We start from the raw sequence: 26,663 nt of genomic DNA, 5'->3' as shown, positions 1-26,663 counted from the left end.
CCGATTATTCCCCTTTCCATGCAGTGGATCGTTATCAATGTGAATTTTTATGAATTTTAGTCTCCTAATAAAAAATACTCAATACTTTTTGGGGAACAATAGACACCTTTAACCACTTCTGGACCGGAAGGATTTGCCCCCTTAATGACCAGGCCATTTTTTGCGATTCGGCACTGTGTTACTTTAACCACTTTACAACCGGAGGATTTTGCTGTCTTCCGTCCAGGCCACTTTTTGCGATTCGGCGCTGTGCGACTTCAACTGACAATTGCGCGGTCGTGCGACGCCGTACCCAAACGAAATTTACGTCCTTTTTTTTCCCACAAACAGAGCTTTCTTTTGGTGGTATTTGATCACCTGTGCGATTTTTACTTTTTGCGCTATAAACAAAAAAAGAGCGTTTATTTTAAAAAAATAACAATATTTTCACATTTTTTTATATGAAATTCCCCCCAAAAAAGATGTAAAAACCAATTTTTTTAAAAGTTTTTGGCCAATTTGTTTTATGCTACCTATGTTTGGTAAAAAAAATCGCAATAAGCGTATTTTGATTGGTTTGCGCAAAAGTTATTGCGTTTACTAACAAAGGGAAAGATTTCTGTCATTTTTGGTGTTTTTTTTTTAACGCGTAATGGCGGCGATCTGCGATTTTTTTTGCGGGACTGCGACATTGCGGCGGACAGACCGGACCCCTGACTGACATTTTTGACACTTTTGGGGGTACCAGTGACATTACTGCAGTAATCAGTGCTATATATATGCACTGTTACTGTAAAAATGACACTGGCAGGGAAGGGGTTAATTTTATTGGAGAGGGAGGGGTTAATGTATGCCTGGTGCTTACTGACGTGTAGGGGGGGAGGTGACTGTGTGATTCATGGACAGATCGGATGTCCAGCTATGCTGAACAGTCCGATCTGTCACTCCCTGTCACTATGGAGATCCGCCCGCTGTGTTTACACACAGCGGGCGGATCTCCAGACTCGATCCCCGACGATCGGGTAAGAGCAGCGGCGATCGCCGCTGCTCCTCCCCTGGCCCGACTCCCGCTGTGAATGAAAACAGCGGGAGCGAGCCTCCGGCGGCGCGCAAGCGCCGCCCAGAAGGGGGAGTGTCCAGTCACGTTAATACTACGTGGCTGGACGATAACGAACCACTCTGCCGCAGTAGTATTACTGTGAGCGGTTGCAGAGTGGTTAACGGACAATTGTGCGGTTGTGCGACGCTGTACCCAAATATAATTGTTCTTTTTTTCCCCACAAATAGAGCTTTATTTTGGTAGTATTTGATCACCTCTATGATTTTTTTTATTTTTTGCGTTATAAACAAAAATAGAGCGACAATTCTGAAAAAAAAAAAAACATTTTTCACATGCTGCTATATAACATTCCCCAAAAAACAAAAACAAAAAAATGTAAAAATCGAAATTTAACATTTTAGGCCAAATTGTTTTCTGCTACATATTTGTGGTACAAAATATAACCGCAATAAGCTAACTACAGGAAAGATTTATGTCATTTTTATTTATTTATTTTTTTACTAGTAATGGCGGCGATCTGCAATTTTTAGCAGGACTGCGACATTGCGGCGGACAGATCGGACCCCTAACTGACATTTTTGACACTTTTGGGGGGACCAGTGACATTACTACAGTAATCAGTGCTAAACAATATGCTCTGTTACTGTAATAATGACACTGGCAGGGAAGGGGACAACCTAGGGGCGATCAAAGGGTTAAATGTAAGCCTAGGAGAGTGATTCTAACTGTATGGGGGCGTGGCTTGTGAAATTATCATAGAGACATGTGTTCCTACATAGAAGGATCACAGGCGCTCTGTCTTAATTCCAGGGAGAAGGACGGTCAGATGTGTTTTTTTTTTGGCATTTTCAGCGTTTTTAGCCTTTTATCAGAATTAGAGTACTTTTCCAGCTGAAAAACGCATCTCAAAACCCACTGGTTCTGGGGTTTATTCCAGCCAGAAAACGCCTCTGCCAAAAACTGCTGATAACAGCCTGTGTGTGTATGGACACATAGGAGAACATGCTGGGGTGCTTATTGGCTGCAGACAAAAACGTCTGACGCCAAAAACAGAAGCTGTAAAAACGTCCCGTGTGCATGAGGCCTAAATGTTCTTTGGTCCTACTACAGGCAGAAAGAACAAACAGCACCCATATAGTATCGCAGTGATCGTCAGGAGTCGGAGAATTTATTTTGCTGGTTTTTTGGTGGTGCGTCATGGAAATGGCATAACGCAGCTCAATTTCGAAAAATTATATTTTTTCCCTATTTCTGCCAGTTTTCCTTTGATAATAAAACAAAGTTAGGAGATATCCATTTACATCCAAATAAAAGCCCAATCTGTCCTAAAAAAAAAAAAAAAAAAAAAGTGGTATAATCTACCTGGATACAAGTAGTTGCGATGAGATGTACAGTTATTCTAAGAGCCCATTCACATTAGCGCGACTTGTCAGGCTGATCGGTCGCGGTCCACTGTGTAGTACAGGAACGTTTCTAATAAAAGCGACACAAGTCGCTCCGACTTAGAAAAAGGGTCCTGCACTGCTTTGGGGAGACCTCGGAGCGACTTGCATAGACATTCATTATATGAGGTCCCTGCAAGTCGCGCCGAAGTCGCGGTGCACAATGGTGCACCGCGACTTCACAGGTCGCCCCCCGAAGTCGTGTCGCCTCAGTGTGAACCGGCTCTAATTGTAAAAGTGATTGTAAAGGAAAACAATTTAGAAAAAATAATAGCAAACGTCATACTAACCCGCACTGTGCAGTGGTTTTGCACAGAGCAGCCTTGCTCCTCCTCCTCTCGGGTCCCCCACCGCTGCTCTGGGTCCCTAATCTTGCCAAGTGCCCCCATAGCAAGCCACTTGCATTGGGGGCACTCATGCGCGCTTGCTTCCGAGCTGGCTCTCTGTGTCCATAGAGCGAAGAGCACGGCTCAGCCCTGCCCCCTGTTCACGCCTCACTGGCTGTGATTGACAGCAGCAGGAGCCAATGGCTCCCGCTGCTCTATCTCAGCCAATCAGGAGGGAGAGACCCAGGAGAGCCTCGGGTCTCGTGCATATCGCTGGATCGGGCTTAGGTAAGTATTAAGGGGGGCTGAGGGGGAGCTGCACATGGAAGGTTTTTTACATTCAGGCACAGAATGGCTGAAGATAAAAACCTTCAGCCTTTACAACCACTTTAATACATATTGAAATTGCAGAATTGGGTTTGAGAGTTAACTAGTTCCGGACCGCCCACCGCAGTTTTACGTCGGTACATTTGGCGTTAAATACCAGGGTTATGGCAGCAGATAGCTGCCATAACCCCGGTATTTTTTTAAACTGCCGGCGGTCCTCTTTCACATAAGGTTGGTCCCAGCACCGGATTCACCGCGGGATCACCCTTACCGTGCGTCGGGAGAGGTGAGCCCCCCCTTCCGCCGCTTCCCAGTCCTTTTTCCCGCTTACCGGACCCGCCGGTAGCGGAGAAAACGATCCGGTCCACGCTCCTCACAGACAGGAAGTCGAGTGAGGGCAAAATGGCCCCCACTCCACTCTATGGCCTTGGAGGACCGGAGCGACGTCAAACGTCGTTTTCTAGCAACGCATTTAAAGAGGCCATTTTTTAAAAAAATGATTTTTTTTTTCTTTTTTAGTGTAGATGTGAGATGTGAGGTCTTTTTGACCCCAGATCTCACAATAAAGAGGTCATGTCCTGCTTATTTCTATTACAAGGGATGTAAAAGGGATGTAATAGGAAAAAAAAATGAAAGCACCCCGTCCCCATTAGCTCGCGCGCAGAAGCGAACGCTCACGCGAGTCCCGCCCACATATGTAAACGGTGTTCAAACCACACATGTGAGGTATCACCGCAATCGTTAGAGCGAGACCAATAATTTGAGCCCTAGACATCCTCTGTAACTCTAAACTGGTAACCTGTAGAAATTTTTAAAATGTCGCCTATGGAGATTTTTAGGTACCAATGTTTGTCGCCATTCCACGAGTGTGCGCAATTTTGAAGTACGACATGTTGGGTATCTATTTACTCGGTGTAACAATATCTTTCACATTATATTAAAAAAATGGGCTAACTTTACTGTTTTCTTATTTTTTAATTTAAAAAAGTGAACTTTTTCCAAAACAATTGCGTTTGGAAGACCGCTGTGCAAATACGGTGTGATAAAAAATATTGCAAAACGATCTTCATTTTATTCTCTAGGGTCTCTGCTAAAAAGAAAGATATAATGTTTGGGGGTTCCAAGTAATTTTCTAGCAAAAAAAAAATGATTTTAACTTGTAAACAACAAGTGTCAGAAATAGGCCCGGTCCAGAAGTGGTTAAGGTTTGTTTTGACTTTGACCTCATGAAGGGGTTAAGGTGCCTAGGTGTCAAATAAATCCCCAAATTCCAGGCCATTCCGACAAGTAAAAATCTGGCATATAATAACCTCAGTTTGGACCCACAAGGAGGCCCACAGGCTTGGGCAGAGGGTGTAGACCTTGGTTTTTGTACCAAGCTGTGTCAATGATTTTGACCAAACATTTGGGACTCCCATCAGGAGGTGCCTGCTAGGTGGTGCCAGCAGAAAATATTTTGCATCAAGTTTGCATTAACTCAAAAAAAAACTCCTGTTGCCTCTTTTTAATGGGTTTCTATCGCTTACCATTCTCATCTTTGAAAAGTTGACCAGTCCATCCTCTGTGTAGTTGGGGGTACCTTCTTCTATGCATGCCAAGTCGGTCAGGTACATGCCCAGATAAGGAACACAGGGAGGGTCACAGCTGCAGACATAAAAGAACATAGGAACAAAAAAAGTCCATGACATACATTATATTTAAAAAAATAAAAAAGGAGGATCAGTGTTGGCACACATAGGGAGACCTCTTCCACAAATGTTTGGACCAAGATTTCGGCTGTCTGGCAGGATATGGTGGATTATGGGATTATGGCATGTCTGTAAGGACTGTCCACCTCATCTTTTCCCCAAAGGTATGTATCTCTTAGGTCAGGGATTCCCAAACTACGGCCCTCCAGTTGTTCAGGAACTACAATTCCCATCATGCCGAGTCATGTCTGTGAATGTCAGAGTTTTACAATGCATCATGGGATGTGTAGTTCCGCAACAGCTGGAGGGCCGTAGTTTGGGAATCACTGTCTTAGGTCATGTAGAATACCTGGTCCCTACTACTGCTGAAAAGACATTGCTTGGTCTACTGCTCTTCTATGCATGGAAAGCCATGTGCTGAAGAAAAAAACAGACCCACCATGTCTTTTCTGCTGGGAAAAAAAAATGGTGAACTCCAACCTACCGCCACACATAGATACCTATGCAAATAGAGATTGTTCTCAAACATTTGAAGCCCCCTCGGACTACTAACCCTTCAACAGCCACGGACTATAGACTTCTGTAATCCTACAACAGTCTGATCACGAGATGACCTATTCTGCCCAAGATCAATTCCTTCACATCCCCCCTCCCCCCGTTCACTGTGCTATGAACTGTCCATTCACCTGGAGATCCCCCATTAATAAACACTAGGGGCCTGTGTGTGTGAGCCAGTACCCTTATTCCCTCACCCCCTTAAAGCAGACATTCCCACTCTTCCACTACTTCCATCCTTTCATCCTCTATACGTATCATAATGACTTTTTTTTTGTTACCTTTTTTAAAGCAAAAATGTCCGTCCCAGCCCCCCATTTGCCTTAGGTGATTGCCGTGCATACTGCCCGCTGTGCCTCCTGGGATATGCACATCATATATCCCAAGAGGCATAGCCCTCCATCCAGGAAAAGAGGGGGCGGGTCTGTCCGAGCGTCATCGGGTGGCTCACCCTTTGAACTAGCAAGGGCTGGCAGGCCTCTTGATGACATCAGCAAGATCTGTGGCTGAGCATCAAAAAGGATCTCAGCGGGGCAACGTGGGATCTCCTGGATGGGTAAGTAGGCGGGTGGAGATTTGCTTTAAATTTAAGGACTGGAGAGGTCATTATTTTTTCTATTTTGCATGCTTGCTGCTTATAAATACCATACATGAACCAAGCAGATTTTGTATCTGTTAATGTATGTTTTTTCTTTTTTTTTTTTTTTAAGCAGGGGCCTCTCTAAGTGGAGGTGATCCTCTTGAGTTTGCAACATTTGAAATCAATGAAAAACTTCAATTAAAAAAAATAAATAGAAATAGCTCAGTCAATATAGAGACATATTTGCATACAATTAGACGTATTGCCATTGATGCTGAAAACTTACTTCTTCAAGGCCTCTCTCAGGTTTTTAAATCTTCCCTCTGAAGACACCAACTTCTGTAGCCGGTCAATTAAGGCCTTCGTCTGAGAAGAAGTAAAGGGTTATTAAATAGCAAAATAGGGAAAAGATTAGAAAGTGTAAGATGGCAACATAGAGAAGTGAAGCAAAGTGAGGCGTCAATGGTTGGACAGCTGGGGTTAGGGGTCAGTCATTGGTTGCTATGACTTTGTTGGCTAAACTGTCGATGGCAACTTTGTGTAGCGGGGTCTTCCATTATACAAGTTCTAAAAGACTGCTGCTTGACATTTGAGAGGAACTCGGCTCCATCTAGTGGCCAAAAGGACACATTGCAGCGGCTATGGAATGTCTTTTGATGTTATTTTCCTTTCAGGAAGTTGAGCAGTCTTCATCGCCCATAGTGCTTTGAGAATACCAGGGTGCACTGCTGCACCGCACAGCCTTCTGGGGGAAGCTTTATAAAGGAAGGGAGGAGCCAGGCTCACTCTCTTGGGAAAGACACAGTGAGACAAGCAGGATGCCAGTGCTGTGGGCTGATGCTGTATGCTAGGCCGAAACTCCTGGGCCTTAAGTGACTAAGTTGCAGTGTTTCATCTCCAGTGGAGGATCCCTCCTGGAGGTCCCATCGATGTTCTACAGAGACCAGACTCATCCACCCCAAATACCTAGCGCGGCTGGTGACAGAGGCCGGAGACTGAGACAGCAGCGGAGGCTTCCTGGGAGACAGTCCTGTTGGTGAGAGGGCACCTGCCCAAAAACTGACTATATCTATCAAAGAAGTAACTTTAGTCAGGATTAGCCTTAGAGTAGTAGAAGGCAATATACCAGGTGGCCCAGTACATCTCTCACAGAAGTTTTACCGGCAATCCTGCACAGACACCCCGCGGTGATTACTAACTGTTTGCTGCCATTCTCTCTATTGATCACCCATCCTCAATGTGGATTACAAATTGCGAGTGCACCAACGTTGCTAGCGAAGATATAGAGAAGAAACAGCGGACTCAGATAGGTCTGACATTCTGATACTGTGTCTAACTGAATGCTGAGCCTTATCTCCAAAAGTATAATAGTGATTAAGATGGCGGTCCTATAGGCTCTGAGACATTTCCTGAAACAATTAATGTGCCCTTGAGGAGTGATATCACAGTATTTATCTTATCTTTGATTAATTAATTAGTATATCCTTTTACAAAGTCATATTTTACTGTATCGAAACTGTTTATTTGATTCACAGTAAATAACTTTCCTGTTTAAAAGCAAGCTTGTGTGTGGTCACCTTGTATTACCCAGAAGGACTGCAGCTGGAGAGAGGTAACAGGTCATTATTATTTATTGAAGTGTTATATTCCAATCTGTGTAGCCATTTGGTATTCCAGTCCTATTCTGGGTCAGTTGTGCCTAGGGAGGGTTCGAGCCAATTCTGTGGGTTGTTAGGCAGGACGTAGACCCAATAATCTAATCAGCAGCTCCTGCGGGGGTGGTGCTACACGTGGGGGCTCGTCCGGGATTATCTACAGTCCTGCAACACAACCCTCTCAGCCACAGAATCCCCCTCAACGCAGAAATGGATCCTACCGCTGCAGCCGAGTGGTGCAGGGAAGAGAATGTCGTAGTGGAAAATGGCCTGGTGGTTGAAATCAAGGGAGAGGTCTGGACTGAGGAAAAACTCCTCCCAGTTTTAAGGGCACTGTCCACAGACAGGAAATTCTGGGTGACTGACATAAAGACAGACACCACCGTTCCACACACGTATGCATTGTGTGAGTGGAGGAAGGGGGTCCCTGATTACTTTAAGGGAACCAGTGTAAAGACTACTGACCAAACAGAACTTTTCTTAATACATCCAGAAGTCCTTACTGAAGGTCCCTCATCCACCACTCCTGGGGGATCCAGCAAAGAAAAAGGTGTCCAAGAAGGGAGTCCAGAGTCACCACCTTTGTCTACCTTTAGCTCAGAACTGTGTGCTGTTCTCGGGGAAATCGTAGCAAAATGTAGTAAGGACTCCCCAAACTATCTGATGACTGAATATAGGAAGCTCAGGACATTCTCTGGGAAACAGCCTGTGCCTTCGACAGAAGATGGGTTTGAAGAGTGGTTAGATACCGCCACTCAGGCTTTGGAAGAGTGGGAGGTACCAGAACAGCACAAGAAACAGAGAATCACAGAAAGTTTAAAGGGACCTGCACTAGAGGCCGTACGTAATCTCAAGCTAAGCAAAAAGAACTGTACTGCACAGGATTATCTAGACATTCTACAAGATGTATTTGGTCGGACGGAGAACGTGGCTGAACTTCTTTACCAGTTAGACCACTGTTACCAAGAAGAGGAAGAGAAGTTGTCCGAATTTATTAGACGCCTAGATAAGATCATCCACCAGATCTTGATAAAGAAAGGGATAGACCCCCGGAAGGTAGATGAGACTCGTGCACGGCAGGTGCTGAGAGGGGCTCAACCCTTAGATCCCATTGCCATACTGTTGCGAACTCGCCAAGATGGTGGCATTCTGGAATACCCTGACCTGATCCGAATGGTCAGAGAAGAAGAGGTCATGTTAGACAACAAAAGGAAGAGTCGGCAGTTTGACTCAACTGCTCGTGTCAGAGTGATAAGTGCAAAAGAAAGTGACTCGCAAGTTGAACTCCTAAAGACCCAGGTGTCCCAGTTGATAGAAATGGTGTCCATCCTGACTAGTCAGGCATCTACTCTACCTGATGGGAACGTGTCAGAGAAGCCGGATAAACCTTCTAACCTTAGAGTAGACCCGGAACCGAGACCTAGGAGATCGCTAACTTGTTTCAACTGTGGGGGAGTAGGACATGTTAGAGGAGTATGTCCCAGCCCAGGAAATGTCGCCTCAGAACCTCGCAAGCCAGCGGAGAAACTTCAGAGGGCACCCGTGAAGGAGTCGACCGGGTGCCCGCCAGTTTCAAGGGAATCCAAGAGACTCAATGATTCAGGGAATCTGAGTCAGGGAGTCAGATCCAGGTACAACGCCCCTAGTTCTATACTCCAGGCTACTGAGAGAAGGAAAATCAATGCACACCGGGCCCAGAGGGGACTGAAGTCCAGAAGAAAAAAAAAGAAAAGAGCCTGGGTGCAGAGAACTGAATCAGACAACAAGGCCACTTCAAGAGAATTCCCAACTAACTTGGTCGGGCCTTCCCCTGTAGTCTCTGTCCAGGTAGAAGGAATTTACACAAGAGCCCTCCTTGACACTGGGGCCCAAGTGACTCTTCTGTATAGAGACTTCTATGATAAACACCTTACCCATCTACCTCTGCAGAAGTTGGAAGATCTGGAGATATGGGGTATCGGGACTCAAAGTTTTCCCTATGACGGGTATCTGCCAATCAAGTTGACCTTTGACCCATCAGTGGCTGGTGAAGCTGAAACCTTCGACACCCTAGCGGTGGTCTGTCCTCGTCCGCCAGGGGCCAACAAAAGCTCTCTCATCGTAGGGACCAACACTGACCTAGTAAGGCGCCTCCTGACACAACTGGTCCAGGGACAGGATGCTCCAGCGCCAAGGATTCACCCCATGCTACGGCAGGCCTATCAACGATTAGTATTGGAGCAAGAGACTCCTGCAGAAGGAGTTGGAAGACTCTGGAAGTTGGACAGAACGGAAAAGGTCTTGCAGCCAGGAGAGGTGGCTTGTCTGAAAGCTTCCGTTAAACTCACATGGAAACAGCCGGGCCCTTTTATCATCTTTGAATCAGGTCCACAGGAAGAGGAGAGAGGGATAGAAGTAATCCCTGAAGTGATCCCTTTGAAGGTGTTACAGAAAAACCATGGAAGGGTTTTAGTGAGTGTCAGAAACACCTCTACTACACCGGTGAAGGTACCGGCCAGAGTGCTGTTGGGCCAAGTTAACCCGGCTACCCCAGTTGTCCCATCTGATCTTAAAGAGGAGGGAAGGGGTGAAGATGTTATAGAAGAGCTCTGCTCTGGAAACGCTGCCCTCCCACCAGAATGGGTGAAGAGGGCCAAGGCACAACTTGCTGGATGGCGAGGAATATTTTCTAGGAATGAGTTCGACGTGGGATGCGCCAGGAGTGCCACTCATAAGATCCGCCTGAGTGAGGACAAACCTTTCCGAGAAAGAGTCCGGCGAGTTCCCTTAGGTGACTTAGAAGATCTACGTCAGCAGCTGGCGGAACTCAAGAAGACTGGGGTTATTCGAGAATCCAGGAGCCCATATGCTTCTCCGATAGTGGTAGTCCGGAAGAAAAACGGATCTCTGAGGCTTTGTATCGACTACCGAACACTGAACAGAAGAACCATCCCAGACCAGTATACCACTCCTCGAATCGAAGACGCCCTACAGAGCCTGTCAGGGGCGAAGTGGTTCAGTGTGATGGACTTAAAGAGTGGGTATTATCAGATCCCCATGCACCCTGAAGATCGGGAGAAGACAGCCTTCATCACCCCTGTGGGGTTCTTTGAGTTCAATCGCATGCCTCAGGGATTGTCAGGGGCCCCTGCTACCTTCCAAAGGCTGATGGAAAGGACCGTTGGAGATATGAATTTGATAGAGGTACTGGTATACTTGGATGATGTTATCGTGTTTGGCAGAACTTTGGAAGAACACGAGGAGAGGTTGGAAAAGGTCCTGAAGAGGCTACATGAAGAAGGCCTGAAACTTTCTCCTGAGAAGTGCCAATTCTATCAGTCCTCGGTCCATTACCTGGGCCACATCGTGTCTGAAGAAGGGGTGGCCACCGACCCGGACAAGCTGGATGCTGTCGCCTCCTGGCCGAGACCTACAAATGTGACCGAACTTCGGTCGTTCCTGGGTTTTTGCTCCTATTACAGGAGGTTTGTAGAGGGGTTCGCCAAGATTGCCCGACCCCTCAATGAGTTACTAAAGAACGAAGAAGATGACGTTCCTGAACTGGTCAAGCCAATGAAGTCCACCATGGGACCCCGGAAGGCCAAGGAGTCCATCCAGGATCAGTGGACCCCAGAATGTGAAGGGGCTTTCATTCAGTTGAAAAAGAATCTAACCACTGCCCCTGTGTTGGCCTACGCAGACCCCACGAAACCATATGAACTACATGTCGATGCCAGCCGAGATGGGCTGGGTGGGGTACTCTACCAGGAACATGGGGGCCACCTGCGACCCGTAGCCTACGTGAGCAGGAGTCTACTACCTGCTGAAAGGAATTATCCTACCCACAAACTTGAATTCCTGGCCTTAAAGTGGGCAGTGGTCGACAAACTGAAAGATTACCTGTACGGAGCTGAATTCATTGTCAAGACGGATAATAATCCCCTTACCTATCTGTTGACTACAGCTAAGCTGGATGCAACAGGACACAGATGGTTGGCTGCCCTCTCTAGCTTCAACTTCAGCCTGAAGTATCGGCCAGGAATCGGGAACAGGGATGCAGATGCCCTATCCAGAAGGTTGCATGCACCACACGAACCTGATGAAGAATGGACCCATTTGGCTCCAGAAGGGGTGCGTGCCCTATATCAGGGAACTGAACTTCGATCCAGAGGAGGATCAAGAGCCGAAGAGATTGGGGTTTCGGCTGTCGGAGTACCCAAATACTATTGCAGGGTGACCCAGGTTGAAGGGGAAGATTTACCCCGGCTGTCCAAAAGGGACTTGAGGAAGGAGCAGCTGGAAGACCCTCTGGGAAAACTTCTTTTGGAAGCCTTGGAGATCCAGCGCCCTGAGTTGCTTCTCACCGACTCTCCTCAGGGGGCCCGTCTGTTGCATAGAGAGTGGACCCGGTTACAGATCCGAGAAGGGGTGGCCTACCGAAGAGGCCCATCTGAAGATCTGGAGGAGAAGTGGCAACTGTTCTTACCAGCTAAATACAGGGAGAGAGTTCTGGCTGCTCTTCATGATAATCATGGCCATCTGGGACCTGAAAGAACTTTTCAGCTTGTCAGAGACAGGTTCTACTGGCCCTGTATGAGGGCCGAAGTTGAAGGATACTGTCATTCTTGTGTCCGATGTATACAAAGGAAGACTCTGCCACGTCAAGCAGCCCCAATGGGCCATCTGCAAAGCCAGGGACCCATGGAACTGGTGTGCATTGATTTCCTTTGCCTAGAGCCTGATCTGAGTGGCCAAGGGAATGTCCTTGTGGTAACAGACCATTTTACCAGATACGCCCAAGCATTCCCAACAAGGGATCAGAAGGCCTCTACAGTAGCCAAAGTTCTTGTAGAAAAGTTCTTTGTACACTATGGGTTACCACAACGCCTCCATTCAGATCAGGGAAGAGACTTTGAAAGCAGACTGATCAAGAGACTGTTAGATCTGTTAGGCATCCAAAAGACTAGAACTACTCCCTACCATCCACAAGGGGATGCCCAGCCGGAACGATTTAACAGGACTCTTTTGGACATGTTGGGGACTTTAAGCTCAGAGAAGAAACAGCATTGGGGCAAACATGTAGCTGCCATTGTGCATGCCTACAACAGTACTGTCAGTGATGCTACTGGATATTCCCCTTATCGTCTAATGTTTGGACGAGAGGCTCGATTGCCAGTGGATTTGGCCTTTGGCATCTCGCCCGATCACACCTCTTCAGCATCGCACAAGGGATATGTGGACCGACTGCGGAAGAGTCTGAAATCGGCCTATGATAAAGCTCAGGCCACATCTGATCAACGTGGACTGAGGAATAAAAGGAATTTCGACTTAAAAGTTCGGATCCAAGACTTGCAACCAGGGGACAGGGTATTGTTGAGGAACTTGGGTGTCCCAGGAAAACACAAGTTGGCAGACCGCTGGAAGTCCCAACCTTATGTTATCTGCAAGCAACTACCAAACCTCCCTGTGTATCAAATTCGGCCTGAAGGAAGTGTGGGTCCATTGAAGACTTGGCATAGGAACCATTTACTGCCTCTCTCTGAAGCAGTTCGCATGCCTCCTGTCGTAGATTCGCCAGAGACCCCTTCGACCTCTCGCCTGTCCAGACCAGTCACCAGATCTCAGTCGACACTCCCAGATGTGAGGGAGGGAAATTCTCCATCTGAAGATCTGGAAGATGAAGAGGAGGTACCTGACTGGATGTGGTCGTCTCAGTTACCAGAACCCACACCTGCCTCCCTGTCTTCATCCGAATTGGCTGACAGAGGAACCCTTCGGGCGGAAGCCCCCGAATTCATACCTTTCCACATGCTTCCAGAAGAAGTAGTTGATGATGAAGATCCTGAGGAGGAGGTTGCACCTTCCTCTGAAGAAGAACTGACCGCTCTTGAAGCATCAGATTCCTGTGTGTTGGAACATGAGGAGGAGGACATTGAAGAATCCCCAGAAGTGGCTGGTCCTAGTACCTCTGAGATCGTGCATCCCAAAGAACAGAGGGAAAGAAGAGTCATTCACCCGCCCAAAAGACTGACCTATGACCAATTGGGTGAATGCTCAGAAGAGGCTATCTTTACTTCCAAACGAACTCTTGATCAGCCTAGTTCTTCCACCGCAGATTTGGTGGAGGACAACCCTAGCTCACCCCCAGGCACATCTGTACAAGCCACTCAAGTGTCAGGGGTCTGTGAACAGAATTACCTTCCCTCCCCTGACAATTGGTGGGAGGTTCCTATGTCGAACCTGTGTTGTAATATGCAGTTGTTAAGTTTGAACTCTGCTTCTGAAAAGGAAGATGATTCCCTGTTATGCATATGTTAATGTTTTTTTTGTGTACTGCCAACATATGCACTGGAGTACATGCTGTTGTCCTCTTTGGGGACCAAAGTTTCTCAAGTGGGGGGAGTGTGTAGCGGGGTCTTCCATTATACAAGTTCTAAAAGACTGCTGCTTGACATTTGAGAGGAACTCGGCTCCATCTAGTGGCCAAAAGGACACATTGCAGCGGCTATGGAATGTCTTTTGATGTTATTTTCCTTTCAGGAAGTTGAGCAGTCTTCATCGCCCATAGTGCTTTGAGAATACCAGGGTGCACTGCTGCACCGCACAGCCTTCTGGGGGAAGCTTTATAAAGGAAGGGAGGAGCCAGGCTCACTCTCTTGGGAAAGACACAGTGAGACAAGCAGGATGCCAGTGCTGTGGGCTGATGCTGTATGCTAGGCCGAAACTCCTGGGCCTTAAGTGACTAAGTTGCAGTGTTTCATCTCCAGTGGAGGATCCCTCCTGGAGGTCCCATCGATGTTCTACAGAGACCAGACTCATCCACCCCAAATACCTAGCGCGGCTGGTGACAGAGGCCGGAGACTGAGACAGCAGCGGAGGCTTCCTGGGAGACAGTCCTGTTGGTGAGAGGGCACCTGCCCAAAAACTGACTATATCTATCAAAGAAGTAACTTTAGTCAGGATTAGCCTTAGAGTAGTAGAAGGCAATATACCAGGTGGCCCAGTACATCTCTCACAGAAGTTTTACCGGCAATCCTGCACAGACACCCCGCGGTGATTACTAACTGTTTGCTGCCATTCTCTCTATTGATCACCCATCCTCAATGTGGATTACAAATTGCGAGTGCACCAACGTTGCTAGCGAAGATATAGAGAAGAAACAGCGGACTCAGATAGGTCTGACATTCTGATACTGTGTCTAACTGAATGCTGAGCCTTATCTCCAAAAGTATAATAGTGATTAAGATGGCGGTCCTATAGGCTCTGAGACATTTCCTGAAACAATTAATGTGCCCTTGAGGAGTGATATCACAGTATTTATCTTATCTTTGATTAATTAATTAGTATATCCTTTTACAAAGTCATATTTTACTGTATCGAAACTGTTTATTTGATTCACAGTAAATAACTTTCCTGTTTAAAAGCAAGCTTGTGTGTGGTCACCTTGTATTACCCAGAAGGACTGCAGCTGGAGAGAGGTAACAGGTCATTATTATTTATTGAAGTGTTATATTCCAATCTGTGTAGCCATTTGGTATTCCAGTCCTATTCTGGGTCAGTTGTGCCTAGGGAGGGTTCGAGCCAATTCTGTGGGTTGTTAGGCAGGACGTAGACCCAATAATCTAATCAGCAGCTCCTGCGGGGGTGGTGCTACATTAGCAACCACTGATGCTGTGCTACTGGGACATAGTATGCACTGAGGACATGAGTGTCTGCGGTATGGAGTGCATGTTTAAAGAGAAGTATGGCCAAAGCCTTTTTTGACTATAATTCTCTTGTGGGTCTCTGTCCATCTCTTGTATCATGTCCGCAGTCTCTGACCGTCTTCCATATCATATCTGCAGTGTCTGGCCATCTCTTGTATCAGGTTTGCAGTCTCTGATCATCTCTTGTATCATGTCTGTTGTCTCTGACCATCTCTTGTATCATGTCTGCGGTCTCTGACCATCTCTTGTATCATGTCTGCAGTCTCTGACCGTCTTCCATATCATATCTGTCTATATAGTATATATATATAGTCTGGGATGACTTACATAGTGCAGAATGTGGGAATGTTAAATAGGGAGTGTATAGGGCAGAGTGTACAGTGGTGGGTAGTATGTGCAGGAGAGGAGTGCAGAGTGTATGGCGGTGGGTAGTATGTGCAGAAGAGGAGTGTGGAGTGTATGGCAGTGGGTAGTATGTGCAGGAAAGGAGTATGGTGTGTATGATGATGGGTATTATGTGCAAAAGAGGAGTATATGGCGGTGGCTGGTATTTGCAGGAGAGGAGTGCAGAGTTTATGGCGGTGGGTAGTATGTGCAGGAAAGCATGGTGGTGGGTGGTATGTGCAGGAGGGGAGTGTGGAGTGTATGGAGGAGGGTGGTATGTACAGGAGAAGAATATGGAGTGTATGGCAGTGGGTAGTATGTGCAGAAAAGGAGTATAGCGTGTATGGCGGTGGGTAATATGCGCATGAAAGTATGATGGTGGGTAGTATGTGCAGGAGAGGAGTGCAGAGTGTATGGCGGTGGGTAGTATGTGCAGGAAAGCATGGTGGTGGGTAGTATGTGCAGGAGGGGAGTGTGGAGTGTATGGAGGAGGGTGGTATGTACAGGAGAAGAATACGGAGTGTATGGCGGTGGGTAGTATGTGCAGAAAAGGAGTATAGCGTGTATGGCGGTGGGTAGTATGTGCAGGAAAGTATGATGGTGGGTAGTATGTGCAGGAGAGGAGTGCAGAGTGTATGGCGGTGGGTATTATGTGCAGGAGAGGAGTGTGGAGTGAATTAAAGTGAGTGTGAGATTGAAATAAATGAAAACAGATCTTTTTTATCATCGGACACACCAGATCTCCAGAATCCTTGAGCAGAAGGATGCTCTCCCATCCTTGGACTCCTCATACAGACATCACCACCGGCACCCTAAACAGCCTCTGCACTCTCAGGGTGAAAATACAAGACACGTGGGAGGTGAGGCTTCCCCTGCCAGTCAACCTGGCAGCCCGGGGCTTATTGGTTTCTGGACCAACCAGGGGGCAGAGGGAGAAGTGGGGAGCAGTGTCACAAGAGGTGGGAAGATGGCCAGGAGGGGGACAGTGTCACAGAAGGTGGGTAGCATTACAGGAGGGCAACCTCAAAGGAGGTGGGCAGAGGAACAGGATGGGGGCAGCATCAGAGGAAGGCAACGGGAAAGGAGAGGGGTACTGGGATAGGAGCAGGGCAGCGGGACAGGAGGGAGGCAGTATGACAGGAGGAAGGGGCAGTGGGAAAGGAAAGGGGTAAGGGGACAGGAGGAAGGCAGTGTCACAGGAAGAGGGCAGTGAGACAAAAGGAGGCAGTGTCACAGGAGGTAGGCAGCATTATAGGAGGGGGGCAGTGGGACAGGAGGGGGGCAGTGTCACAGAAGGGGGACAGAGAGACAGTGCAGAGGAGAACCTCTCCAACATCAGGTCATAAGGCAGTGGCAGGTGGTCGGGCTTGTACAATCACAGGGGGGGGGGGGGGTAATTATGGGGGGTGAAGAGGTGCTCATAATCCGGGGATGAGGTCACTACGGGGATGGCGGTGGTCAGGAGGCAGAGAGTTTCAGGCAGGGGTTCAGCTCTGACAGCTGCAGCGCTCCTTCTGCCGATCTCCTCTCAGTGAGAGACCGGAGCCACAACCTGCCACATAAAAGAATGCGTCCTGTGTCTCTGCTCACCTCCGATACCCAGCACCCCCCTCCTCCTGCCTGACCCCTGCTTCATCCAGGCGGCTGGGCGGGCACTCTGCATGAATCATCCAGCCATCTACCTGTGGGCCACTGCTCAAATGAGGAGCACTTTTCATTAGTGATGGAGCACTCCACTTCTATCTCTCTGGGACTGGCCTAAGCCTAACTGACCTGCTCGCTGTACTGTTGGTCGGGTGTGCATGGGGTCTCTCTATACAAGTGATAGTGAACTTTACCGCTCTGCTTTCCCATCTTAGTGCACTAAGGCATTCATGGGTGCAGTGAGGGTCAGAGCACACTGGGCCCCCCTCGGGGCCTGTGTGAAGTGAACCCCCTGCACTCATGGATGATACGCCACTGCAGCAGTCTCCAACCATCTCTTGTATCATGTCTGCATTCTCTGCCCATCTTTTGTATCATGACCGCAGTCTCTTCTCATCTCCTGTATCATGACCGCAGTCTCTGGCCATCTCCTGTATCATGTCCGCAGTCTCTGGCCATCTCCTGTATCATGTCCGCAGTCTCTGGCCATCTCCTGTATCATGTCCGCAGTCTCTGGCCATCTCCTGTATCATGTCCGCAGTCTCTGGCCATCTCCTGTATCATGTCCGCAGTCTCTGGCCATCTCCTGTATCATGTCCGCAGTCTCTGGCCATCTCCTGTATCATGTCCGCAGTCTCTGGCCATCTCCTGTATCATGTCCGCAGTCTCTGGCCATCTCCTGTATCATGTCCGCAGTCTCTGGCCATCTCCTGTATCATGTCCGCAGTCTCTGGCCATCTCCTGTATCATGTCCGCAGTCTCTGGCCATCTCCTGTATCATGTCCGCAGTCACTGGCCATCTCCTGTATCATGTCCGCAGTCTCTGGCCATCTCCTGTATCATGTCAGCAGTCACTGGCCATCTCCTGTATCATTTCTGCAGTCTCTGGCCATCCCCTTTATCATGTCCGCAGTCTCTGGCCATCTCCTGTATCACGTCTGCAGTCTCTGGCCATCTCCTGTATCACGTCCACAGTCTCTGGCCATCTCTTGTATCATGACCGCAGTCTCACGCCATCTCCTGTATCACGTCCGCAGTCTCTGGCCATCTCCTGTATCACATCTGCAGTCTCTGGCCATCTCTTGTATCATGACCGCAGTCTCACGCCATCTTCTGTATCATGTCCGCAGTCTCTGGCCATCTCCTGTATCATGTCTGCAGTCTCTGGCCATCTCCTGTATCACATCTGCAGTCTCTGGCCATCTCTTGTATCATGATCGCAGTCTCACGCCATCTCCTGTATCATGTCCGCAGTCTCTGGCCATCTCCTGTATCACATCTGCAGTCACTGGCCATCTCCTGTATCATGTCTGCAGTCTCTGGCCATCTCCTGTATCACATCTGCAGTCTCTGGCCATCTCTTGTATCATGATCGCAGTCTCACGCCATCTCCTGTATCATGTCCGCAGTCTCTGGCCATCTCCTGTATCATGTCTGCAGTCACTGGCCATCTCCTGTATCATGTCTGCAGTCTCACGCCATCTTCTGTATCATGTCCGCAGTCTCTGGCCATCTCCTGTATCATGTCCGCAGTCACTGGCCATCTCCTGTATCATGTCCGCAGTCTCACGCCATCTTCTGTTATCATGTCCATAGTCTCTGGCCATCTCATGTATCATAGCCATAGTCTCTGGCCATCTCTTATATCATTGCCCATGTCATGTTGTGTGCCTGCGGTCTCTGACACTGAAAATTAACTGAAATTTATGTGCGGCTCTTTGTGGATGTTGAGGCCCCCGATATCATAAAAGTTAATAAACACTGATGTAGAACATTTCCTCATGGTCTCTCTGATATACTAACAGTACCATAGCACTTCATTTAAAAAATAAAAATCAGCAATCAGATTGTGACAATGTAACATTTACCCCGGAGTACAAAGAGGAAGTAAAGACTAATAATGTATCACATGTTCTCTTGTATTAAGGTTCTTCATACCTGTTTGGACACTTTAATCCAGGTCCTCTTGAGGCGAAATATTGCACTGCGATTAAGTGATGATGTAATCTCCAGAACAGCGTTATAATTGTGTAGACATCGACAAATATCAGCCACTGCCACCCACTTCTCAATTGTACACGCACGCACGGCCGGATCTTCATTCCGCAGGATCTCCGTGGCGATCAGGTTACTCATCTGATGCACAGAAATACCAACATATCAACAGCACAGTACCGGCTTTTATAAAGTTATTGCACTCTTTGTATAATGTCTTGAGGCGCTAGGTCAAATATTATGAAAATTAGGATTTTTGACTTACCGTTTTTTTAGGAGAGCTGCGGCCGCTGCTCCTTTGCGGCAAGTATCCGCTTTCCTCTCCCCACTTGACGCCTCTCCTGCTCTGATTGGCTGGTGATGGTGCATCTTCCCAAGCAGTTGCTAGTTGCTAGATAGCACTCGGCTCAGGCTGCCCTTACTCCTCTGCCAATCATTGGTTGCACCACTGTGGCACTTAATTTGAATGTCACAAGTCCAAAGCCCTAGGCTTGTGATAGAACCTGGTACATAGCTCCTTATCTGCCATGCCATGCCTTGCCTGCTATGTTACCTATCATTTGGATTCATCATTGCTGACCTCTGCTTTGCACCCTGACTACTTTTTTGGATTACTCACTACTTGCCCTGACGTCAGAACTGTATACTGGATTACACATGCCTGCTGCCTGTCCTGACCTCAGAATGGTCTACCAGATTATGCTTGCTCACTACCTGCCCTGACCTTGGAACTGTCTACTGTATTATACATGCCCGCTGCCTGTCCTGACCTCAGAACTGTTTATCAGATTATGCTTGGTCACTGCCTGCCCTGACCTTGGAACTGTCTACTGTATTATACATGCCCACCAACTGTCCGGACCTCAGAACTGTTTATCGGATTATGCTTGGTCACTGCCTGCCCTGACCTTGGAATTGTGTACTGTATTACACTTGCCCGCTACCTGTCCTGACCTTGAATTGTTCTAGGATTCTGCTACCAGCCTCGGTCTTCTGCCTGACAAGCCTTGAGATTACAGCTTCTCTTCATTGTCTGATTTATTCAGTGCTGGTGCCAACTGGCCAGGAACTATAGAACTGTATTCTAAGACCTGGGGGCAAGAAAGAACTGGTAGGCCTGCTTGCCTTAAGGGAACAGGGGCTGCCATAGGCAGAATACACACTCGCCAGCTATGGTTCCTGACCAAGGCATTGGGTTGATCATCAGACCTGAAAACCCTCTTCTTGGAGTACAGTATAGGTCAGTACCAGCTTTTATAAAGTTATTGCACTCTGTATAAGGTCAAATATTATGAAAATGAGGGTTTTTAACTTACCAGTTTGTTAAAAGGGCTGTGGCCGCTGCTCCTTTGCGGCAACTATTCTCTTCCCTCTCCCCGTTTGACGTGTCTCCAGCTCTGATTGGCGGGTGGTGGTGCATCTTCCCAAGCAAATGTCCTAGTTGCTAGGTAGTGGCCGGCTCAAGCTGCCTTTTCTCCTCTGCCAATCATTTATTGCTCCACTGAGGTGCTCGATTTGAACGTCACAAGTCCAAAGCTCTAGGCTTGTGATAGCGCCTGGCACCTAGCTCCTTACCTGCCATGCCTTGCCTCCTATGTTATCTGTCATTTGGATTCATCATTGCTGACCTCTGCTTTGCACCCTGACTACTCTTTTGGATTACTCACTACTTGCCCTGACTTCAGAACTGTATACTAGATTACAAATACCTGCTGCCTGTCCTGACCTCAGGACGGTCTACTGGATTATGTTTGCTCATAACCTGCTCTGACCTTGGAACTGTCTACTGTATTACACATGCCCACTGCCTGTTCTGACCTTGGATTGTTCTAGGATTCTGCTACCAGCATCGGTCTTCTGCCTGGCCAGACTTGAGACCACAGGTTTTTTACGTTGTCTGATTTATTCAGTGCTGGTGCCAACTGGCCAGGAACTATAGAACTGTATTCAAAGACCTGGGTGCAGGAAAGTGCTAGTAGACCTGCTTGCCTTAAGGGAACGGTGGCTGCTATAGGCAGAAGAAACACTCGCCAGCTATGGTTCCTGACCAAGGCATTGGGCTGATCATCAGATCTGTAAAACCCTCTTCTTGGGAGTACAGTGTAGGACACAGGCTCCTTTAATTATAGACCAGGGGTATATGCTGACACCTTTAGATGGGAACACCGGCAAACAGAAATGTGGACATCCCATATAACCCATCATGCTCCCAGCAATCATTAAATATGCAGCAAGCCATAAGAGGAGCCACCAGGACAGAGCAGAGGGTTACCTGTGTCCCGTACTGTACTCTAAGAAATTATTTTATAGGTAGGTCTACAGGCCCATAGATAGGTAGGTCTACAGGCCTATAGATAGGTAGGTCTACAGGCCCATACATAGGTAGGTCTACAGCAACAGTATCAACAGGCCCAAAAACCAGGGGAAGCACCACCAGAGGGAGACTCCCTTCAACTGCTTTTGAAGGTTATACCCCTCCTCCATAGAGAGGTCTTCAGAGACTGGGTCCCCCCCACAGGTGTACATTGCCACTGCTCTGGATCTGTAGAGAAACCTGTAGGTAAATTTCACCTTGCCATATTGCTGTACCAAAGGTCAGCACCAATCCAGGGTCCTGTGTCAGAGGATGTGTCACAGGTACAGAGTGATAGGGGTCGCGGGAGCCGCACATCAAGTCAAGCCCTGCTGTATAATAGTGAATTGATGTCTCAACCTGGACCCTCGCCAGGCCACAACCCCAACGCATTTTACTCTGCCCACTGGAGCTTACTCTGCGCTTGGGGAGTGTCCTGGGGGGGCAGGCTGACTGCCATTCACTATTATACAGCAGGTCTTGACTTTATGTGCGGCTCCCAGGACACCTATCACTCTCTATTATTGCCTGGAGCATAGACGAGCTTCCTTCCTGGCCATCACTCCCAGCAGTGGACAAAGGACTTCTTTCCCATACAGCCTGAGCGGCTCACACACATCCTTGGTTTTCAGGCAATGTCACAGGCCGAATCTTCACGCGGCAAAGTCCATGAACAGTCCTTGTAGCTGCTCCCAAATGGCGCTGATCCAAAAGCTACAGGGAACAGCCACAGTGGCTGTAAGTGCAGTTTGGTTGAGTAGAAGAAAAGTGATGGAATCTTCTTAGTCTTCCAGGCAAAATTAGAAATCATAAACTAGAAACCTGTTCCTGGTGGAGAGAGGTCATCCTTCATCTCAGGACACTAGCAAAAGAATGAGAATTTCTGGAAGCAGGAGGGGTCTATGGTGTACTTTTAATAAACAGAGAAAAGCCGTGATCCTCAGGATCACGACTGATCTCTGGTGTGTACCGGTTTAGGTAGCTGAGATGAAGAGCAGAGAACATGTTCTTCTCTTCTCATCACAGTACATAGTTACATAGTTACATAGTTAGTGAGGTTGAAAAAAGACATCAGTCCATCCAGTTCAACCTATGATGTGTGTGTGTTTGCTTTTAACCGTACATTGTATACCCCTGTATGTTGTGGTCTCCAAGGTGCCCATCTAATAGTTTTTTTGAAACTATCAATGCTCCCAGCTGATACGACTGCTTGTGGAAGAGAATTCCACATCCTTACCGCTCTTACAGTGAAGAACTCCTTACGCATTTTAAGGTTAAACCGCCTTTCCTCTAGTTTTAGTGAGTGGCCATGTGTATTATTGTATCTCCTTTCTCTGAATAGTTTGTTCCTTATGCTAGGGTCGCCAGTACAGTATTTGTACATTGATATCATATCCCCCCTCAATCGTCTCTTCTCCAGAGAGAATAAGTTCAGTGCTTGTAGTCTTTCCTCATAGCTGATGTCCTCCATTCCCCTAATTATTTTTGTTGCCCTTCTCTGGACTCTCTCCAGTTCCAGCTCATCCTTCCTGAGGACCGGTGCCCAGAACTGGACAGCATACTCCAAATGTGGCCGGACCAGAGTCTAGTAGAGCGGGAGAATAATCTCTTTATTTCTGGAGTGAATCCCCTTTTTTATACATCCCAGTATTCTGTTGGCTTTGCTTGCAGCGGCTTGGCTTTGCATGCCACTGCCAAGCCTGTTGTCTACCAGTACCCCCAGGTCCTTTTCCATCCTAGACTCACCCAGAGGTTCCCCCCCTAGTGAGTAGCTTGCTTTCTGGTTTTTGGCCCCCAAGTGCATTACTTTACATTTTTCAACATTAAACCTCATCTGCCATGTAGTTGCCCACCCCGTTATTTTGTTCAGGTGCGCTTGTAAGGTTTCCACATCCTGCATAGAAGATATTGGCATGCTTAGTTTAGTATCATCCGCAAATACTGAGATTGTACTAGATATCCCCTCCTCTAGATCATTTATGAATAAATTAAACAGGATTGGTCCCAGGACAGAACCCTGGGGGACCCCACTTTCCACACCCGCCCAATCCGAGTACTCCCCATTAATCACCACCCTCTGTACTCTCCCCTGGAGCCAGTTCTCTATCCAGGTACTCACCCTATGGTCCATACCTACCTTCCTTAGTTTGTACAGTAAGCGTTTGTGGGGAACGGTGTCAAAGGCCTTTGCAAAGTCCAGATACACCACATCCACCGGCTTACCTTTATCTAGGTGGCAGCTCACTTCATCGTAGAAGGTTAATAGATTGGTTTGGCAAGAACGATTTTTCATGAATCCATGCTGATTACTACTAATAATACAGTTTTCATTACTAAAGTCTTGTATGTGGTCCCTTAACATCCCCTCCAAAATCTTGCAGACCACAGATGTTAGGCTGACCGGCCTATAGTTACCCGGGATACATCTCGGCCCCTTTTTAAATATTGGTACCACGTTGGCTTTTTTCCAATCAGCTGGCACCATACCCGTCTGTAAACTATCCTTAAAGATCAAGAATAATGGTCTGGCAATCACCTGGCTGAGCTCTTTCAGAACCCTCGGGTGCAAGCCATCCGGTCCCGGTGATTTATTTATGTTAAGTTTCTCTAGTTTAGTTTTAAGTCTATCTTCTGTTAGCCATGGCGGTATTTCCTGAGGTGTGTTGTTTAGTTCGGCCTTACAAGCTAGGATTGTGTAGCCCCCCGATTCTTTTGTGAAGACTGAAGAGAAGAAATTATTTAACACTTCCGCCTTTTCTCTGTCCTCAGTGGCCATATTTCCCTTGTCATCTTTTATGGGGCCAATGTGTTCTGGCCTCGCTTTCTTACTGTTTATACACTTAAAAAACTTCTTGGGGTTCTTTTTACTCTCCTCCGCTATATGTCTCTCATGTTCTATTTTAGCCGCCCTGATTTCATCTTTACATTTCTTATTACACTCTTTGTAATACTTAAATGCTGCCAATGACCCCTCAGTCTTGTATTTTTTGAAGGCCTTTTCTTTAGTACTAATGTACATTTTTATGTTGGAGTTTAGCCACCCAGGGTTTAGCTTTGCTCTTTTAAATTTATTTCCCTTTGGAATGCACTGGCCAATCCCCTTGTTAAGTATGCTCTTGAAGCACTCCCATTTTTCCTCCGTGTTCTTTGTTCCCAGGGTTCTATCCCAATTGATATTTTCTAGCAGTGAGCGCAGTTTTGGGAAATTGGCTCTTTTGAAATTCAGCGTCTTAATATTACCCTTGTGTTTCCTATTACTGTAATTAATACTGAAACTTATTGACCTATGGTCACTGTTTCCTAAGTTCTCCTGTATTTCTATATTCGTGAGCAGGTCTGTATTGTTGGTAATCAGTAGGTCAAGTACCGCATTGTTTCTTGTCGGTGCATTCACCATCTGACCCATGAAATTGTCCTGCAAAACATTTAGGAACTGCCGAGCCTTGGCTGAGTGTGCGGTTCCTTCTGCCCAGTCTGTATCAGGATAATTAAAGTCCCCCATTATAATGACATTTCCCATCCTTGCTGCCAATCCTATCTGTAAAATGAGGTCCACCTCCCCCTCCTCCCTCTGGTGGGGGGGCCTATAGCATACGCCCAATATTACCTTCCCCACCGTGCCATCCCTTTGAAGCTCTACCCATAGGGATTCTGCCTCGTCCTTAGCTCCATTATTAATATCATCCCTCATATTTACCTGTATACTGTTCTTAATATACAAACATACCCCTCCCCCTTTTTTACCTTCTCTATCTCTGCGATAAAGGGAATACCCCTGAATGGTCGCCATCCAGTCATGAGAGCTGTCAAACCAAGTCTCTGTTATCCCCACAAAATCTAAGTCCTCCTCAAACATCAGTAGCTCCAGCTCCCCTATCTTGTTGGCCAGGCTTCTGGCATTGGTATACAAACCTCGTAATTTTGACCGGTTACAAATATGCTCATTTGATGTTTTTAGGCTGCTCTCTTGATTTTTCCCCATACCCACCCTGGGTATAGGAGCTCCAAACACCCTACCGCTAATGCCCCCATTTCTGCCCTCTGAATCTTGCTTTCCACTGGCTAATTCTAGATCTGTACCCTCCCCCCCATTCCCTAGTTTAAAAGCCCCTCTAACTTTTTGGCCATCCTCGCACCCAGTACGGCTGCACCCACCCTATTTAGGTGCAATCCGTCTCCCTACCATAGAGCCGGTGGCCGACTGAGAAGTCGGCCCAGTTCTCCAGGAACCCGAAACCCTCCTTACTACACCAGCTCCACAGCCACTCGTTAACTTCCCTAATCTCCCGCTGCCTCTCTGGTGTGGCTCGAGGTACAGGTAGTATTTCGGAAAATACTACCTTGGAGGTCCTTCTCCTCAACTTAGCGCCTAAGTCCCTGAAATCGTTTAGGACTTTCCATCTTCCTCTGCCTATGTCATTGGTACCAACGTGTACCATGACAGCTGGGTCTTCCCCAGCCCCACCCAATAATCTGTCCACCCGATCCGCAATGTGCCGAACCCGAGCGCCCGGCAAACAACAGTCTGTCCGGCACACACGGTCTTTGTCACAGATTACACTGTCTGTCCTAATAATTGAGTCCCCTACCACCAGCACCTGTCTTTCCTGTCCCTTTCTCCTGGCCTCACTGGAGGAGTTCTTCCCCTGGCAGCTAGGGGCGTCGCTCTGCTCCAGCAATGCTGGTCCCTGACTGGTTTCTCCAACATCACACAACGGGGCGTATCTATTGGGGTGCTCCAGCCCAGGATCAGCCTCCTTGCCTTGTTCCCTTCTACCCCTCCTAACTGTCACCCCTCTACTCTGCTCTGATGCCTGCACCTCCGATACTCCGCCCACCTCTGTGCAGACCCCTGTCACAAACGGCCAGTTTAGAAAAGTGAGATCTGAAGATCTCACAGCCGTTACTCTGAAATATTTCCATTTCAGATTCTCCAGCTCAGAGGTGGAGAATCAGGGGGAGAAGCTGTGTGATAGAGGAAGAAGACTTA

General features: G+C 47.5%; 1 protein-coding gene across 2 annotated transcripts in view; it reads right to left on the bottom strand.

Annotated features, from left to right (window-relative positions):
* RASGRF1 (Ras protein specific guanine nucleotide releasing factor 1) overlaps positions 1-26,663 on the bottom strand; it is a 224,258-nt gene that overhangs the window by 12,906 nt on the left and 184,689 nt on the right. For both annotated transcript variants that reach the window (XM_082252999.1, XM_082253000.1), the window contains exons 23-25: positions 19,264-19,461; positions 6,244-6,323; positions 4,661-4,778 (exon numbers count right to left, since the gene is read on the bottom strand). In XM_082252999.1, coding sequence (XP_082109125.1) covers positions 4,661-4,778; positions 6,244-6,323; positions 19,264-19,461 — 396 coding nt within the window. The remainder of the gene's footprint in view (positions 1-4,660; positions 4,779-6,243; positions 6,324-19,263; positions 19,462-26,663) is intronic.

Source organism: Pelophylax lessonae (genome assembly GCF_965119305.1).
Source record: "Pelophylax lessonae genome assembly, chromosome: 4".
In the NCBI taxonomy this organism is placed as follows: domain Eukaryota; kingdom Metazoa; phylum Chordata; class Amphibia; order Anura; family Ranidae; genus Pelophylax; species Pelophylax lessonae.
The sequence above is the reverse complement of the archived record's forward strand: the minus strand, read 5'-3'. Positions and strand labels throughout refer to the sequence as shown.